At 39.7% G+C, this 20,566-nt stretch overlaps 2 protein-coding genes and 1 long non-coding RNA gene across 3 annotated transcripts in view; 2 read left to right on the forward strand and 1 right to left on the reverse strand.

Annotated features, from left to right (window-relative positions):
• LOC124262532 (histone-lysine N-methyltransferase EZH2-like) overlaps positions 1-4,755 on the forward strand; it is a 101,749-nt gene extending 96,994 nt beyond the window's left edge. Inside the window, 3 exon segments of the mRNA XM_046697036.1 lie at positions 1,666-1,747; positions 2,545-2,710; positions 3,821-4,755. Of these exon segments, the coding sequence (XP_046552992.1) occupies positions 1,666-1,747; positions 2,545-2,710; positions 3,821-3,881 (309 nt within the window). The 3' untranslated portion in view covers positions 3,882-4,755.
• Positions 4,756-8,772: 4,017 nt separating this feature from the next.
• Positions 8,773-11,254, reverse strand: LOC124262536. Its single transcript, XR_006894624.1, has 2 exons — positions 11,168-11,254; positions 8,773-10,016 (listed from the first exon to the last, which is right to left on the reverse strand). It is a non-coding gene; the product is annotated as an uncharacterized LOC124262536 (long non-coding RNA).
• A 961-nt stretch (positions 11,255-12,215) lies between these two features.
• The window catches only part of LOC124262535 (transcription factor Sp4-like), a 29,751-nt gene continuing 21,400 nt past the window's right edge, over positions 12,216-20,566 (forward strand). The window contains 5 exon segments of the mRNA XM_046697040.1: positions 12,216-12,369; positions 12,497-13,366; positions 13,368-14,220; positions 15,149-15,359; positions 19,807-19,902. Of these exon segments, the coding sequence (XP_046552996.1) occupies positions 12,307-12,369; positions 12,497-13,366; positions 13,368-14,220; positions 15,149-15,359; positions 19,807-19,902 (2,093 nt within the window). The 5' untranslated portion in view covers positions 12,216-12,306.

Below are 20,566 nucleotides of genomic sequence, written 5' to 3' on the forward strand. Positions count from 1 at the left end.
ATCGCTTTGAGCATGCCCCAGGATGTGGAATAGGCGCACTATAAATACGCATTTATTATTATTATATTATGCCTGATACCCAGCGTTCACATGCACTTGCACCTGAAACCAAGGTGCTCACTACCCTAATATTTTGCTCTTGGCTTTTTCTCCACGTTTACACTTGGTTGGAAAAATACCCATGAAGGCCCGGGTTAGAATATTGAACTTCAATAACCCATGCTTGTCGTAAGAGGCCACTAACGGGATCGGGTGGTCAGGCTCACTGACTTGGTTGACACATGTCATCGGTTCCCAACTGCGCAGATCGATGCTGATGCTGTTGATCACTGGATTGCCTGGTCCAGACTCGATTATTTATAGCTAAGATACATAGCGTTCACTAACATGAACGCTCATGTTAGTGAACGCTATGCATCTTAGCTAGATTATTTACAGACCGCCGCCATATAGCTGGACTATTGCTGACTGCGGCGTAAATCTAAACTCACTCACTCACTCAGTTGGTTCGTAAACTACTTCCATCATTTGCTAGACTATGCAAAGGGCGATAACTCGTGCCTCGCATTCCTCTATCTCTCGCACGAAAGAGTCTCGATCTAAGCTTGGATCGGATCGTAAGATCGGGACCGGCTACGATCGGCCTAAGATCGGGTAGTGGAACGGGTGTAACTTTTAGCAAAGACGATTGTAAAATTGGCGTAACTTGCTAAGATTGGTCTTAGATAAGATCGGTTAGTGGAACGGCACCCAGATCAATAGGAGACATGGTATCACTAGAGGTATTCATGCCTGCCATTGTCCACCCATATAGTACCATTTCAGGATAAATCTCCCAGATCAATAGGAGACATGGTATCACTAGAGGTATTCATGCCTGCCATTGTCCACCCATATAGTACCATTTCAGGATAAATCATCCAGATCAATAGGAGACATGGTATCACTAGAGGTATTCATGCCTGCCATTGTCCACCCATATAGTACCATTTCAGGATAAATCATCCAGATCAATAGGAGACATGGTATCATTAGAGGTATTCATGCCTGCCATTGTCCACCCATATAGTACCATTTCAGGATAAATCTCCCAGATCAATAGGAGACATGGTATCACTAGAGGTATTCATGCCTGCCATTGTCCACCCATATAGTACCATTTCAGGATAAATCATCCAGATCAATAGGAGACATGGTATCACTAGAGGTATTCATGCCTGCCATTGTCCACCCATATAGTACCATTTCAGGATAAATCATCCAGATCAATAGGAGACATGCAATCACTAGAGGTATTCATGCCTGCCATTGTCCACCCATATAGTACCATTTCAGGATAAATCTCCCAGATCAATAGGAGACATGGTATCACTAGAGGTATTCATGCCTGCCATTATCCACCCAGGAAGTACCATTTCAGGATAAATCGTCCAGATCGATAGGAGACATGCAATCACTAAAGGTATTCATGCCTGCCATTGTCCACCCATATAGTACCATTTCAGGATAAATCATCCAGATCAATATTGAGTAAATGAGTTTAGTTTTGCACTGCTATAATTCATGCCTTGAAAATGCATTAAAAAGATCTTAAAATTATTGACTGAAAATCTTTAAAAAAAAACCCATGTTGAATATCACTACATTTACACACTATTTTTACAGATAATATCACAAGATGAAGCTGACAGAAGAGGAAAAGTGTATGACAAATACATGTGTAGCTTTCTCTTCAATCTCAACAATGGTAAGTTTTACTTTGGCCAATACCACTCTCATCCATCAATAGTGAGTATCACTCTGATTGATCAAACTCCCAAACTGATAGATCAATTCTATGTGATATATGTAGCATATGCATCACTGAGTGTTTCTGTTGATGACATGCTAACCACAGGCCCTCGTGTCTTTGCGAGGATTAAAGATTTTATAAAATATAAGAAAAAACTTGAGATGACCCCCAACTCGAAATGCTTCACAGTATATGACATTAAGGCCACACCCCTGTTTTGTGCGGATATATCATCAGCCATTTGTGTCAAGATCGTTTATTTGAGGGTCAAAATCGGGTTTCAGTCGACTTGCAGAAATAACAATAAAGAATTGGTAGGTGTCATGAGTGGTGATCGATAGGCCAATCATCCATGATTATGTTTATATTAAGTTTTAATCGATTGCATGCGATGGTAGTGTAGCGATCGGGCAAAGCAGTCGGGTAGGGTGCACCGAAGTGTCCGGCCTTGTCATGATGTATTGTACTGTGAAGCATTTTGAGTCGGGGGTCATCTCAAAAACAATATTTTTTAAATCATTAATCCTCGCAAAGACACGAGGGCCTGTGATACTAACTGTATTATAGAACATGACAGTCATCAGAATATGACATTATGTTTGTAATTTGATACAAAGAGACTGATTAATTTGGAAATACTGTTTATACTGCTGTTTTGAACATGTAACACCCAGGTACAATATAACTTTGGATTGTCAGAAGAACTGTATTTGAGAAGACCTCCTGACTTTAATGAATTTGTTTGACTCTAGATTTCGTGGTGGATGCTACAAGAAAGGGAAACAAGATCCGATTTGCCAACCATTCCATCAATCCAAATTGCTATGCCAAGGTGATGATGGTTAATGGTGACCATCGTATTGGCATATTTGCCAAGCGTCCAATACAGGCTGGTGAAGAACTCTTCTTTGATTACAGGTGTGTGTCAGGGTTATCATGTTAGTTCCCTGAAGAATGCTTTGTCCCTAACTATCTGTTCCTCAAACCCTTATATCTGTGATTGTATGTTGTTAAAACATCTCACAGTATTATTCGCGTCGTATGATTGTGACTTGTAAACGATGGTTGGGACCAGAATATCCAGTGATTGATAAGCCATGATTCGGAGCTATCGGGTTATAATGACATACAATCGCCCAAATGGCCAATGGGACATAATAGCATTGAACATTGGTGTAAGACTGCCTGTCGGATGACCCTGAAACTGCAGGAAGGTGTCACACGATGACAGAACTTTCAATAGGTTAGAATGAAATTGTTATCAGTCTTCATGCTCTCCTGCTCTACTCTGTTTGATATTAGCATTTTATAAATATTGTGAAAATGTGTTTGTTTGACTTTCAAATTAGCATGCTTACTGCTTGTAACAAAAATTCCTGGAGTGTTTGTGATTGGATATTCATGATAGTCCAAAAAGGTCATTTTCATACATATTTGTTTATCTGTGTGTATCACCTTTATGAAAGTTTTCATGTGCCTTGGTTAATGAATGTCATCGATTGGTCCATAATAATGTTGGGTGCTGCATTATACAACAAACAAAATCTTATGAAGAAAACACAAATTAACATGCTGGAATCACTCTTATGAGTGTGTTATGTAATCAGATATGTTTTCAATGTATCGATAAATTATCAGTCTATCAACTACCATAAATTGATAAAGCCTGATGTGCATTACATGTTTTTGATGATGCCATCACTCTCTGTGAGTTCAGTAACAGGCTATTTGTTCCTGTCTTCGTTATCTCGATGTTCACTTAAGTTGTAGTTCAGTTTGTGTAGCATTCAACAATCATACATAATTCTCCTTCAGCATTTAGATGTTTTTGAATATTGGGTAGGAGTTTACAATGTTATATCTGTGTGTGTGCAGAAGGGGATGGAGGAGACACACATGTGATCTCAGAAGTGTATACACACCCTTTAAACATGTAATACATAGTAGAGGGAGATATATTTTGTAGTGTTTATGGTAGGCAAAGAAATATTGAAAATCGGTATCATATATTGCACATTTCTCTTTCAGATATGGACCAACAGAACAGCTGAAATTCGTTGGAATTGAAAGGGACACAGAAATCGTTTGACTTTTCTGTAGGTTGTAGTGAGTGGTGACAAATGAAATTGGAAACATTGATTTGCATTAATTTTTGGACTCATGTACCAATGAAATATTTACCATAGTAATTGTCCTATCCCTTACTGTTGTTAGCAGACGAATGAAATAGAAATGTTATAAAACTGTGTCTAAACAGCAACAGGGCATTTTAATAAAATTAGGATTAATATTAAATGTTTCTACAGCTCCAAGGAATTCTCTCACTACAAAAGTTCAAAGGTATAGGTTAGTAGAAATGCTCATAACTCTTTCAAAAACACTCATGCTTTTAACACTGAATTATACATGTATTTTGTCTGCTTTGTTAAGGTCATGGCAACTAACTGAAATAGGGTTTTGTGAGTTTGCCAGAGATCAGTAGCCATCTGTCAAAGGCTGAAGTAACTAAAAGTATTTATATTATTGTCAAATACTGTGGGGTACTTTTGTGCAAAGGTTATAGAAAGCTCCAAGTAAAAGTCTTTAAGAATTTACAGTGTAATTAAGGAGAGTGATAATGATGTCATAGGCAATGAAATTTAACATGTGATTATTGGAAAATGATATGGAATGGTGCTTTTCATATATTATGGAACCTAAACTTGACTCCAAACAGAAAACATTTCGAAGTTTTAGGAGAGCTTGTTAAGCAAAGTTTCACCAACACCTTGTGGTACAGGAGCAGTAAATACTAGTTAATGGACTATAGAATGCTCCCCAAGATATTTGTCGCAGATTATTATTTTAATGACATGAACTTCCATTTTCAACTGTCACGAAGAAATATTTAATCATGTCAGTAACATTTCAGTTTACGTATGGCCATGGCCTTGTAATGTTTACAATAAAACTATGTTCAGTGATATTGTTTCAAGTATTTTTATTTCAACTGGACTGAAAAGCAAAGAGAACTTAGGGACCGTTCATAATTTATGGCTGGGGGGTGATGATGATTTTTATGGAGAAGCATGTACAATGTTAATGCACCCCCATAAAATTTATGTACAAAATAAGTGACCCCCTGCATGTCATGTACAAAATCAATGACCCCCCTTCCCTTCCCATAATTTCTAAGCATAATTTTAAACATATTTTTATGTACAAAATTGCTGACCCCCCTAGGATGTGTGTACAAAATCGATGACTCCCCCTCCTAGCTCCCCAACCGCCTCCGTGGTGTAGTGGTTAGAGAGTCCGCCCAGAGAGCGGAAGGTCGTGGGTTCGGCCCCGACCGCGTTATACCAAAAGACTTTAAATATGGTACTTGTTGGTCCCTGCCTGGCGCTTGGCAAATGGGTACAACAACGACTGGTCGTCTCGGAGTCAGTATAATGTGTCTGAGTGGGGTATTAATGCTTCACTGCGGCGTGGTATCTCAGTGAGCTAGCACTATAAAACCAGCTTCAGTCTGGGCTAGTACAAGCAGCCGCACATACACATACACACGCATGCACGTCGTCATATGAGCGAAATATTCTCAAGCACAACGTTAAACCCAATTTCACCGCACCCTAGCTCCCCAGAACAAAATGGGTGACCCATATGTTACAACCTTCAAGGCCTGGGTAAAGCTTCCCAAAAGTTTCATTGTAGATGTGGAGGAAATTACCAAATTTGTGCCAGCAGTGACTAACATTGTGTTCAAAGCATTTACCTACTTTTTCTGTTAGACCTAGTATAGGGTGCTTAGTTGTTGGATTCAACACATGCTCTGTTTATCAAACATTTAAAAGCTTCACTTTGATTGTCCCGCTTATCACATGTCAATAACATTATCATGGGTAGCATGGTGTCTGCTGCATGGAAAACCACTTGTTTACATCATGTTCTTTGTGCTTGTATTACCTTTCTGAATTAAAACATAAAGACCACATCAGTAGTCTAATGGATGGAGCGTCTGCCTGATGAGTGTTAAGTTTGTGGTTCACTTCCTGGTCTAGTCTCCATGTTAATGCGTGGTGTGGCATCTAACTATAAAACCAACTTTGTCTATAATAGCACGAGCAGCCACACATTGATACTGCAGAAATATCATGTCCTTCCAAAATTGTATATATACTCAAATCCACATGAAATTAAAAGGTTTTAGGAAATTTAGCTATTTATATTTACCATGTATGAGTACTGTGATCTGTAGGTTTCACACACAGTTATGATGTAGAACGGGATTGAGATGTATCTTCTACAGGATAATGTACTGTGGCCCGATGGTGTACGCAATACCAGGGGGAAAAAAGGAACCGTGCCTTATTTAAAGTGGTGTCAGTGTCATGTTGAAAATACCACATCATATTTCTCATTCTTCTCACAAGTGTTTTAATCGTAACAAATTCATGGACAAAACCCCCATTCCTGGAGACAAGAGTCTGAATGACATGCCCTAAAGGAGCAGCCATAAAACCACTCAATTCACAATGTCAATGTCGGGTGGAACCACCACGCCTTCATACAGATAAGGCAGCAGAGTCCTCTAGAATATAACATCTCCGTGTTGCAACATGTGGGAAGGCATTATCCTGCTGCACAAAGGGTAGATCTCGAATGATTAATCATTCAATTGTCAGTAACTTTGATTTTTTGCCTCCACCCATCAGTGATGCCCATGTTGAATTTCGGAAATTGTTCAGGATGCCTGTACACCCTTGCAAGATCACCTGAACAGTCCACATGAAAATACTCCAGATTCATCCACACCAACCTGGGCGTGCCCGGCAGAAGCAAAGCTGAATGTATCATGGATGCCAGGACCAGGCGATTGTTCGGTTTTGCCACTGATTTCTACCCAGTAATTGTCAGAGCTGTTCATGTTCCAGGTATTGGTTCTGAAGACTAACCATCTAAGTACAGTTTTCTTGTTGACAAATATACTCAAAGAAACGAATAAGGGTACACCTGAAAGTAAAAGTGTTCCTTTATTCTTTTCCAGGTTTCTTCACAAGGCACTGTGAGTGGAATTCTGGAATTAATACTCGCATAATGCTTAAAATTATCCATCTGTTAGGAAACGTATCCTGGTAGGTATTTATAAAATATATGCGAATGAATAATGTATTGAACTTAAATATTACTGCAAAGTGTTAAATCACTATTTATCTATGGATACTTTTTTAATAGAGAAAAACATTCCAACAGCTATTTCTGTTGAAACAGTGTTCAACCTTGATTCTTCCACTCCAATCAAATCATACTCATCTTATCGAGACAAGTTTAGCAGAAATACAAAGCCTTCCCTGGTCACTCTCTTGTCCACAAACAGCGAAACAAAACAGTTTTATCTCATTCTTTCTACAACAAAGTCAACCCACTATCTCACAGTTTCTCGTCCTAAAAACCACTCCCTAGATGACCTATCACCCTCAGTACCGGTTGAATTTCGCTATAAATCAGGTCCACCTCCTTATGGGTGTTTCTTTTCATGATTTTTATATTGCTACTGTCCCATGACGTAATATTTTACCTTTTACTCTCAGTGGATCTGGACTTGTTACCCAGCAGACAAGACAATGTTAAAGCAATGTTTACTCAAGTTCATGCTTTTGAAATGACTGATTTTAATTCGATCTGGATGACGTTGAAATGTCGACTTAGAATAAACACCAGATGCCATTGTTTTTTCCTATTGGAGACCTGTTCTTTCCGTGTTTAGTTAAAAGTGAGAGAGTGAAGTGGCGTTTTAGCCATCCCTTGAGTGGAGTTAGCTGCCCTTAATAGTTTCAGTTCTCTCAAAGTCAAAACATGTCATCATTTCCCTTTCCTTGACAAGTGGAAAAGAATTAAAACCTTTAACTTACAACTTAACATGGGAAAATCCAATTTTGTAACTTTTAGCCGAAGCATTCCTCTATTAAGACAGTCCAATTCACTTGACAGGTATATTTTGAGAAAATAATATGTGATGACCATCCTTAAAGCCATAGTTTTTGGCACTTCCATGACTTCGCACAATGTAGTCCCTTAGCTAATTCCTCAAACGGTCTCAAACGGTCAACTATCCAAAGTCAGTTCTGAACACACCAAATGAAGAATTTTATCTTCCAACAAAATGAGGTTTGCATCATAGGTGCTGCATTATCTCGCTCTATTCATTAAACATGTATATATACTCATAGTCCTGTGGACAACTGAAAGGAAAGGAATATTTTATCAGCCTAGTGCTGGCTAGTCTCGCCTAAGGCCCGGGTTCGATTTCCCACATGGGTACAATATGTGAAGCTCATTTCTGGTGTCCCTCGCCGTGATATTGCTGGAATATTGCTAAAAAAACCTACTCACCCACTCTCTTTAAAGTGGGAATCGCTCACAGACAGTGCGCATGCCTCATTCATTCCTCATCACTCGTTCAGTGGAGGAATTTTCCGAGGTCACAATGCCTAAGTACTGAATTTTCAAGTTAAATGTGAGTTATCCTTGCAGTTTCGTTAAGATGTATTACTGAACCTAAATGTTAATGCATGTAGTTAAGAGTATAAAAACAAGCATCAGATACAGTTGGGTACAAGGTATTCGTTGTGTAGAGTATTGGACTGTGATTGTTTTTTAGTTATTTTGCCATTCATGGTTCTCAATGGAGCCAAATGGACATAACTTAACGTATATTTTTGTTGTTAAAGAATAAGGCTATCTAAGCGCTAAAGAACCACTAAGAGCATTGGTAATTTCTTTTCTGACTGACCAAACACGGGAAAATACCAATGTACATCCATTAATGTGAACCTTGATAGGGCAGTACGAGGGGGGTTCCTGGGAGAAGCTGTCTCGTATAATATTTCGACTATTTGTGTACCCGTGATAACTCATGACTCATTAACGAATGGCCCAATTTTGTGTGTGTGTACGAAGTTCTGTCGAGTACGAGGTACCACAAGTCCTAAGTCCCCATGCTCAAATACAGATGGAAGTTTATTGAAACATCAATCAGACATTAAGACCTATTCTGTCCGCAGCCACTCCTCCAAATATACGTCAAACTTTACACCGAAGCTCGTATATGAATCAATCGATCGTATTTAACGCTCTTGTCTATATACACCGCCTCAACAGCCCATCTCCAAAATTTCAAAGCATATTTCCTGTTCTATACATGAATATTATAGACAGAGTGTTTTAGTTTCCACCACGATTTACATCGAGCGAACTATCGACCTGATCGTGCTTAGGCCGAGCGACCGAACAGAAACATTTTCGAGGGATAGCATGATAACAAAGAAATCACCAATAATATATTTTCCTTTGAACAGGATAATTAATTTTTGTTTTTAGTTCACAACAGAGGACCTCGTATTCTCTGCTCGTCTGTTATATAGTATATAGTTCCCGACTATATACACACGAGAATTAATCAAGCATCCACCACTTCATTTTATAGAAAATTTATGAAAATATAACACATTCCACCCTGATTAAAAGAAAAACAAAACTTAAATCAAAATAATTGTAATAATGTATTGCAATCTTAGCTAATGCCGGAACATTAACATGCCGGAAAGTATGGCGGCCATGACTACGTTAATCTGGTTTTCACACAGTTCTCAAAGAAAGATTCTTGTGAATGTATGAACCACCACTGGCGACAACATCCGCACCTGGTATAGTCACCCCTCGTATGGATACACTCTGCCAGTCTCCTCAATCAGCACCGGAATCCTCTGCCATCGCTCATGGAGTGCCTGTCAATTTCTGCAAAATGTGTACCTTTTTGCAGCTAGCTTTGAATATTACTAAAAGCGAGGTAAACCCATACTCACTCACTCACTTTAACTAAGACTCTGCAATATATGAGGATGCTAAACAATTATAGTCAACAAACACATAAACATTTTAGCAAAAACAGGACCACTGGTTTCTGAGTTACATGCGATTTAAAATCAGAATTTCAGACATAGAACTACTGTTTGACACAACAGTTCGGGCGGGTTCTCCTCCAGGAACGCAGTGTTGGCATGCAGAAGGCTGCAGTGTTGGGGAGTGTCCATATCCTCCAAGTTAATTCCAGGTGGGTTCGACGGGGCAGGGCTTCCCGGGAGAAGTCCCATTTGCTGTGTGAGCTGAATGTAGATGGGAAGATGATGAGCTTCACCAGCCTGACTGTGCCACCCGACCTCTCTCTGCTGCAGTTTATTTCCATCTGTAAAACATAATAATGAGGGTGTCCAGTTTATGGCCAGTGGACGCCCAGCATTGGTACAAACACATTAGATTAATCGAAATGATGGCGTGGCTCATTCCGTTCAATATCGTCTTCGACATGGTTGTCGTTTTGACTCAGAGGTCCATCCATGACCAGAATATATAGCTGGCGTCATAGAAAATGACAATCATACATTTCTCTGAAGTAAGATTCTGTTCAGCCTCAGATGTATACAAGCACACAACCATGGCTTGTTGAAACTATTTATATCACTGAATCCCCCCCCAGACACACACAAACACACCATATTTGACGGGAAAGTGATTGACCTAATTTGGTTGGTTGATTGGTTGATGTTCCAGCTGTATGGCGGCCGTCTGTAAATAGTCTGGAGCAGACAATTCAGTGATCAACAGCATGAGCATCAGTCTATGCAATTGGGATACGATGACATGTGTCAACCAAGTCAGCGAGCCTGACCATCCGATCCCGTTAGTGGCCTCTTACGACAAGCATGGGTTACTGAAGACCAATCGAACCCGGATCTTCACAGGTGGACCTCGCCTACGAAATGTCACGTTAGCGTCCAAGGAACCAAGTCGCCCGACTCCAAATTGTTATTGTTGTCAATGTTACCTTCCAATTCCTACTGACATTGGGATAGTACCCGGGTAGTACCCAGCAACACAGCCCTTCTGGCACTGATTAGGATACAGAATGCTGCAGTATTGAGGAGTCTTCACATCCTACGGAATGCCCTTGGTTGGTTCCACTATATATTAGAGAACTCCCATTCCCTGCCTGGGCGGCGTGTAGGGGGCCAGGGCTCATGAGCCTAACCAAGCTGACTGTAATACGGTCAGCCGAATCCTCTTGACTGCAGTTATTTATCATAATCTGTAAATAATAATAAACGGAACAGCTACTGTAAATCCCGGTAGGCTTGGACGCATAATAAAAATATTCGACAATTTCGATATGGCCCTAATATTTATTCTGGATTGGAGCCCCAAATATTTGAATGTGAAAGTATTCATTATTGTTTATGACGTCATAAACCACATAAGATATTACCAAAGCGAATGCGTATTTTCCTATATTTTCTCACAGTAAGAGAGAGGCTATGTGAAATATAAAGAATAACCAACTTGTAACGTAGAATTACGGATTACATGCATATCCCCACGAGCACGAATTAAGACATCCTGTTCCACACAGATAATACAGTAATTGATTGTATACCCAAAGCAGTTACTTCCCTTTGCCGACAAACATACTGGCCACACCAACAGATGCTTATTCGGGACTCTCTGTAACTCCCCTACCGCCCCCAGCGCCTGCCTCTAACGGGAAATCAATAAGCGTCACAACTATTTTTAGAAGATGACAACCCCCCCCCTTCAAAAAAAGGTCGATTCGACCACAACACAACTCTCCTCAACACGATGAGGACATAGGTGCTAAACATTTATGTTCGTTGCTATATTAGATATAAATGTTGTTTCTTAGTGCGTCAAAAAACGATTTCAAAATACTGCATTAGATATTCTAAATATTTGAGGTATGTTCACACTTTTCGTTGGCAATAATATTGTTGTTTTTGTTGCAAGTACAACATGGTGGTGTTGACACGGCTATCTAAACTTTATTTTGACTTCAAACTTTAACTCAGTAATTAAGCTGCTATCCTAAACTTATGTAATATCGGTGTTTTGCACCGATCTGTAATCCCCTCTTGCTATCATATTTGTCAATGACATACATAATACATACACATACATACATACATACATACATACATGTGTCGTGAATACAAATTAGTATTCTTCTTCTGCATATTATTCATATTAAGATATGGTTTGAGAATCCAAACTGTTCAGAAAATATTCGAATCTTGAACCCTACATGCGTATCACGACCCAAGGGTTATCTTCGAACGGGCACGGCACTACTGTGGGCTGGCCTGTCAATCAAACTAAGCCTGCTGCTTCACGCACTGTGCTTATAATTTGTGTATGCGCGACATAATATAGTGCACGGCGTATGGCTTCTCTCTGTGTTAATGCTCGATTGATTTATGTTTAGTCAAACATTTCTTTCACTATAATAACCGTAGTTGTGCAACAATAACAGTCTAACTAACAGTCATGTTGATCTTTTTCTAAGGATACAGATTTCAAGACAGGTGCCTGTGTAGTAACACACATTGTTCACGGCCCCTTCGAGGCGATACATATACACGATATGGGAAAGTAAATTGCCGATATTTTGTGTCAGTGGACCTACGATGTCCACATTAACTGTTCGAAATTCAAATCAAGAGTATGTAGTGCCGGCAAGCTCATCACAGGTAAGTCAAGATTTCGTTGGTTTTAAATCTCCTTTATAACAACGTGTATTCGTATTAACCATTACCATCATACGTTGTGTGTGACCGCCATGTTGATAACCACCCACTCTCTGGCTCCGCCTTTCAGGATGTCCAGCCGTCCCCTTTAGCCCTTCTGGCTGCGACTTGCAGTAAGATCGGAGCCCCTCCAGAAGCTGACGCCTACAATCAGGGAGGGGCCCAAACAGTTCGCGTGTTAGGGGCCGGACAATCGAGTACAGCGCCAGGGGAAATCGTTGCTCCTAGTTGGGTGCAACTTCCAACAGGTGCAGTCGTGGACGCCAACGCTAGTAATGGAGGAAAACAGACGGGGAGTGTCACGAATCTTGCGGCGGCAGGACAGCTTATTCAACAAAGTCCGCAAGTCGTGGCAACGGTTGGACCTGGTGGCAGTATCACGTACAATGTTATCCCCTCCTTCCAAACAGTTTCAGTGGATGGTCAGGAAGCAATTATTATCCCAGCAGGGTCAACAGGCCAAGCTTTTTTTGCAGCAGGAGGGATGGGTAATCAAACTATGGTTACCCCAACAGGTCAGATTGTTAGAGCACAAGGTCTCTCTGGTGCCAATGTGATATCAAATGTGGGTTTTCCAAACCTTACAGGAAATGTTGTGAACCTTGGAGGTAATGTGCTGAATCTGGCAGCTGCAGGTATGCAGTCTGCAGTGCGTGCATCAAATCCAGGTGTGGTGCAGACGATGCAGCTACCACTTAATCAGGTACAACAAGTTCCCAACATGATTCAAATTCCAGTATCTGTAGGTGGACAAACAGCAATTCAAACTATCCAGTTGCCTGTTCAGACATTCCCTACGGGGTTACAGACTGCTTTACCCCAGGGTGTTGTGGCAGCTCCTGGGGCTGTGGGATCTTTTTGGGACTACCGCACAGACATTATCACAGACTCAGATGACTTCTACCCAGGTGCCACACTCTGTTTCCACTCCCACATGTGTATCTGCTCAAACTTCACCTGAAGAGGTTCAAGCCAAGTCTGAAAAGGTGGTTGATGAAATAAAAATATCAGCAGGACAAACAGTGTCGTCAGTTAATCAGCAGCAGTTATCAGCAGCTCAGCAAACTGCCAATAATATTCAAACTGCAATTGCAAATCAGGCAATGGCAAATGGGAACTTTGCAAATATAGCCATTGGTCCTAATGGGCTACCTGCTTTAATTCCATTAGGAGCAAATATGCTGAATACTGGTACCACTCAATTGGTGCTACCCGCTTCACAACCAGGTGCAGTTTCGCAAAATCCTGTATCGTATGCTGTAGCTTCTTATCCCCAGAGTGGGACGGCAACCACAACCACTACAACCACATCAAGTTCTAATGGTAGCCAAAATTTGAATTCAAATGTTGTTACAAACATTCTTAGCCCACAGCAGATCATGCAAGGTGTAGGGCAAAATATTAATGTAGCTAACCTTCAACTGGCAGGACAAAGTCAAGTAATCTCTCAGAATATATGGCAGCAGGCACTCAATGTAGCTAATGTTAGACCAACTAACCCACAGACTGTTCAAGTCCAGAATCTTCAAAGTCTTCAGAACATACAAAGTTTCCAGACAATACAAAACCTTCAAAATATGCAAGGTCTACAGACTGTCACCCCACAAGGACAAATCATCAATGGATCTTCTGTACAGAATCTTGGTGCAGTGACTCTCTCATCTACTGGTGCTATCACTGGTATAACTCAAACCCCAGCTCTGCAGCAGTTGACTCCACAGGTACAGGCCATCCAGAGCATCGGTAATCAGCAGATGGCTGCAACACAGTCAACAAATGGAACACAAATAATTGGTGAGATAAGTGTACAGTTGGCATCTGGCTTAGAAATTCTTCGAATAAGGGAGCCTCTGAAATAGTTATGACCATAATAACTTGTTTAAAATGTGTTCATGGTGCCTAAGATTCACACAATGTTTTTACAGCAAGGCTTGTAAATGATATATGATGCCAGATTACCATACTTCCACAAATATGTAAATTCATGTCCTCCCATAGTGAAGGTAGTAGGATTCATTGGTTTTCAGAAATTGTAATGGGTGTATTCATTCATGGTTGTGTCGTTGGAGACATGATCACCTCTACATGCCGTCATTTACTGACAAACAAGGATAAGTTGAGCATAGACCTGACAATCGACCCGTATTGGCATGTATGAGCGCCCACTGGCGCTTGCCATTGTTAGCGAAGGGGCCCCAGGTTGTCCGCGATCAAGTGTAGTGTGACGTGCTACACTGACAATTTCATCGTCAGTCAATGCACGTGCACTAGCCAACATCTGCTCAACCTTTCACAAACAAAATGGGTTTGCTCATTGCCATGCACCGCCTGCTTCTTGTAAATACGTTCTCTGCACTGGTCCAACTTATCCTTATTTGCCAGTAGATTATGTGTATTCTTGAAGGTTATTGTTAAATATAGTTGTGTAATTCATTGACTCTTGTTGTTTAAGTCTGCTGTTGAACCCCAGAATATTTATCTAAATTCTAATAACAGTTTCAAACACATTCCACTCTTTTTTCAGCTTCAGCTCTTTAGCCTGAATTGTTGTATTGTGAATTTTTAGAAAGATGCTTTCAGATACTAGGCGTAATGGGTCTGTTTTAGCAAGACCCTTTAAACAACTAATTTTTACGATGGTCCAAACATTTCTGTGTTGATGTACATTACCCTAAGCTTGTCTCTTGGTTCCCAGTTAATGACAACTGAGTGTTTTCTGCAGCCACCACAGCTACCGGACAACAGGTTCCTTTCCAGCAGGATCCAAATGATCCAACAAAATGGCAAGTTGTAGCCACTTCACCAGGAACACCTATCAGCGCTCTCAGTCCAACACAAGTTACATCACAGTCTGTGCCCACTGACACACCCACTCCAGGTCGCAGACTGCGTCGTGTTGCATGCACATGTCCAAATTGTCAGTCGGATGGAAGGTTGGTTGTTTTTTTGTGTGACTTGTCATTTTCCAAAGTTGCATGGAAACAGATCATCGTCATCACTGCAAAAATTTAGATAAATTTGGAACCATTTCATCTGTCACTGCTTGAATTTACACAAAAGACAGACATATCTTTTGTTGAAATATAGATTATCCTTTGTAACATTGAATGTGAAGATATGATTTCTTTTTTTGTTTGTTTCCAATGTAACACATCATTGATTTTTATTGACCAACCTCCACAGTGGGTGCCAAATGGGTGTGACAAGTTATTTATCGAAATACATTTATTTTTACCTGATATGATCAACCGCCTCCGTGGTGTAGTGTTTAGAGCGTCCGCCCAGAGAGTGGAAGGTCGCGGGTTCGATCCCCAACCGCGTCATACCAAAAGACGTTAAAATATGGTACTTGTTGGTTCCTGCCTGGCCCTCTGCATTAGGCCTAAAAAAAAAAGCTTGTGGTTCCGATTTCCCAACCGACCCTAAATATTCCCACTGAGCCTAACAATTTTACTCACCAGATAATAAATTAAATTTATTTTCTGACACATGAGTAATGTAAAAATATTTTGCAAAAAAAACCCACACCCTACCTACCCTAGTTCTGAAATGTAGGAAATCGGAACCACAACATTATTTTTGGGGGCCTTAATGGGTATAACAAGGACTGGTCGTCTCGGAGTCAGTATAATGTGTCTGAGTGGGGTATTCATGCTTCACTGCGGCGTAGTATCTCAGTGGGCTAGCACTATAAAACCAGCTTCAGTCTGGGCTAGTACAAGCAGCCGCACATTCACATACACACGCATGCACATCGTCATATGAGCGAAATATTCTCAAACACGACGTTAAACCCAATTTCACCTCACCTCACCTGATGTGATCAGATCTTTGCAGCTGCATGGTGCATGTGTAGATACAATGCTCACTAAATTTTTCAGATTTAGGTTGAGATCTTTTGTTCTCACATCACATTGGCTTTTAGAACAAAATATCTTTTCTTTTTTATCCTTTTAACATGTTAAATATATGAAAGTACCTCCTTGTGTATTGATGATAGATTTGGTCATTCTTAATTATTTGCAGCTTTTTACAGCCATTAACATTTTCTGTTATATTTTTTGTATGAAGGTCAGACCAGTTTGAACTTTCACCTCTTGTATACATACCACGTAAATTGTTTCCATAATTTAGAAAGAAATATGATGAAAAATGACCATTTCTTTTCCAAAATATTATTGCAACAACACCTGAATGATTTCTCAATAGGAGGGAAGCAACTCTTGTGTGAGCACATAAAGGGCAAGTGTACACGAAAATATCACATTTTTTCTTATGTGAACCAAAATGGAATTTTGTAATTACTTAATATCATTGTTTGAAAATGTACACTAATTTTTCTTACTATGAAAGTTTAACTCGCACTACAAGTGCTGAAATGTTATGATATTGGGAGGCCTCTGTTTGCCGAGCTAAACAGGCCAGAGTTACAGAGTTACCGCCCTTTGATTATGACGTAATTGGTGCCAGTTTATTTAGTTAGACTGGTCTCCTGCCTAGTCCCAAAGCAAAATATGTAAATACTGACATTAATGACGTGAAAATAAGTATGTAAAAGTACGAAAAATGCATTAGAACTGAAAATGTAAACAGCAAGATTGCATGATCGTGTGTATTTTCATTCATGACCTCAATGAAAATATGAAATATGTATACCAATGTTGACGTACGTATGACATCACTATCGGGATGCGACTTTTTCAAAATGACTTGTTAATAGACACGAGTATGCAGGGTATTTGGAAGGAAACGTTCGTTGTTTTAAGCAACGTATATGCATAAATGTGAATGTAAGTAGTCCGACACATTCTGGTAATCTGCTGGTTCTTGTCTTTTTGTTTTCATTGTGACCAAGGGTAATAGTCAGAAATGAGGATAAGTACCGTCAACATTGTTTGTGAGTTTGCGTTAGTAATGGCATCGCGCTTTTGGAAACGATAATATGTTGTGTTGAATCTTTGAAATAAATGGAATACACCTATTTTTATTTAATTATCTCTTGCTATGATGCTCTTCCCATGCATGTTCTAAAACTTATGCAACGAGTAGGCTAACGGATCTCAATGTAAGAAAACGATACACAGTGTATCTGAGATGGGCTTTGTTTACATTTCAAACAAGTGGTCCTTTCCCAGCGCGGCATCTGATTTATTCAGAAAGATTTCAGTGAGACACTTGATATTGGTGACAAAGACCATTTGTCATTTTATTTTGAAGTGTATGAGGAATTCAAGGATTCGCGTAAGGAAGATGGGTTTGAACTATAGTTGTGATGTAATGGGCAAAGCATAACTGACATATTTTATCATGTTTATAAAAGTTCACTTCGATTTTCGTGTTTTCCAAAACATTCTCAGCGATTCTTGGTTCATCGACGATATTTCAGAACGAGCATTTGTGATTCCATCAAACAACAACAGATAACGGCGATCACTATGATCGGATTGCCAGCACACTCACCGATATGTGTAGTGCATATGCACGTTTTAGTTTTGATGAAAGAAGATACTGTTGGAAAGGCGACTGACTCAGGTTAAATGTTGTACAATTTGGTTATGAGGTAACAAGTTTTGTACAATGTATACGCTTTTTCAAACTGCAGCGTCATCACAGTGTCGAACTGACCACATAGCCAGCTGACAGCCAGGCAACAGCTGGGCCCACTTGCACAGAGCAATCTTGGCATCACAACTGTTGTAAATCATTAAGATCACGATTTTAGGCTTTGGCTACAATCGCCATCCACTTGCATAGAGCAATCTTAGCGCCACAACTGTTGTAAATCCTTAGGCTTCGGCTACTGTTGCCATCCACTTGAACAAAGCAATTGTAAGTTACAATCGAAACTTACAATTGGTCCGGGACCAATTGTAAGGAGCTATGATCATTGTAGTCTCTGACAAAATGGTGTTCAAGTTTGTGTCTGTTTCACGCAAATAATCAGCTTTACGTTTGGAGATTGCTTTATATTGTATAAAACTGTAAGATTCGCCTTGACACTTCAACAACACGGAGAATGCACCACCGTCAGAAACATAGTTATTTGCAGTAGTGAACCACATAACTATCGAGTCGATATCACAAAGTACTATTCCCACCCGGTTCAGTGTTGGACAAATGTGACACAACATACCTGTTTGAAAATCAAGGAAAGGATAGTAACGAAAGGTGTCTGCATGCAGTTAGCAATGGCCGTGACCTTTTCAATAACTCAAGGGCAGCTAATCTTAGTTTATACGCAAGATGGGAGTGGTTTCCCTTGGCATATGATGCCGTTGCCGTAGAGTCTGCCATGCCTATATGTTTTTAATGTTGTAGCATCGCAGAGCTCCACATATATTTCTTTCTTCTAAGATTTTATCTTAATTTATCATTAAAATGATCTACAATTAGAAATACTGTTGCTGAGGCATTTGAAATTTGTGTTACAAAAGAATTTCACAATTAGAAATTCACAACACTCCCGTAGCCATATCACATTTTCTTATAGTAACAAAACCAATACTTCTGGGATACAGTTTAGATTTCTCCCCAAGAACCACACCTTTACCTGCACCACGTGAAATGGGTCTAATAAGGTCTAACAACGTCATTCGTGTATCAGTCAGGCACCATTGACATCATTTCCAAGGGACATAAGCCGTGGTGTGTTTATTACTGACATAGAACTTTCGGTTAATGTGGAAAATATGAATCCATATAACACAAAAAATAGATTAGTAAGTTCGGATATCTGTACTGTTTTGGCTATAAAACTACTTGACAAACACTTTTATGATGAAAAAGTGCCAAGACAAAAAGGTTAATTTTCATGTAACTTGCCCTTTAATAATGTGCACCACCCATTCTTGGGTAGAAGCTTTTGGAAAATTACATTTTGGTATTGTGCACAGACAAGACCTACATTGTATCACATTTGGATTAATTAACCATAGATAACTTGGTTAATGAAAGTTTAGGAAGTAACATGACAAGTTACGGTTTCAATCAGATATACCTGTAGTACTGTCAAAGTACTCGTCAAATTACAGATATAAAATATCAATAGTTCTGACACCTTTTTTGAATGTCCCCTACTTTTTGATTAGTATATATGAAAAAAAACCATGGGAAAGTCTCTCTCTCTCTATGTGGTGCCAAGTCTCTGTTTAAATCTTATAAAGGGAGCACCATGAAGCTAGACTGAGACAAACTTAGAAAGTATGTATCTCGTCCACAGCTGGCTAGTTGAAATCTGCCGCTGAACATTTGTACATTCCTTTGTCTGTCAATAGTGCAGATGATGGCCACCTGCACCTGCAAACTTTTACTAACTTTTATGTTTGAAAACATGTTTGTAAGTAAGCAGTTTTTCTTATAATTAAATTTTCTCATCTTTAGAAATACTGGAGAAAACAAGAAGAAACAGCATATATGTCACATGCCTGGATGTGGAAAAGTATATGGGAAGACTTCACATCTACGAGCACACTTAAGGTAATCTTTTGACAATCTGATTTCATTCGGAATAACATTAACAAGTAGGTGTGTATGCTCAAATGTGAGCACCACTGGTTTATTGAGCAATGCCTTAATTGCAGTTGTTAGAGACTTTGGTCCTGATAAGTCTTCGCTGCTGGCAGAGACTTAGGGATGATAAAATGGCAATGCAATTTAGATGATTCCGTAGGGACCATATGTCAAAACATTTTGTGTACATGACAGAGGGAGTTATTGGAATTTTTATGTAACATGATATACTATATAATATGATATCTTAAGTCGCTTTAAGATAAACATTAAGGGGAGGGTTCATTGATCTCTATTGTTTCCAGAATATGTTCACATTATTAGTTGCTTGGTATATTGGATGATTTCAAATAGTGATTTTTCTTATGCGTTTAATGTTACACACTAGCCTTCGAGTACACACACCTTCAAGATGTTTCCATAATTCCAAAATGCAATTCCACGAAGGTAAGCAGTTAATTCCCAGTTGCATGCACACTCCTAGACTTCTGCCAACAACATCCAGGTCTCAAAGATGGTGTTACCAATCCGAAAGGCATTGGAGCTGTGGAAACACTTCATCTCTTCCTGCCAGCCAATGATTACCTACCTCCTTGTTGAGGGCAGAGGGGGGATACTTGCACCTACTGCT

The sequence above is a fragment of the Haliotis rubra genome, unplaced genomic scaffold (assembly GCF_003918875.1).
Source record: "Haliotis rubra isolate DU_JTF1 unplaced genomic scaffold, ASM391887v1 Scf843, whole genome shotgun sequence".
Taxonomy (NCBI): domain Eukaryota; kingdom Metazoa; phylum Mollusca; class Gastropoda; order Lepetellida; family Haliotidae; genus Haliotis; species Haliotis rubra.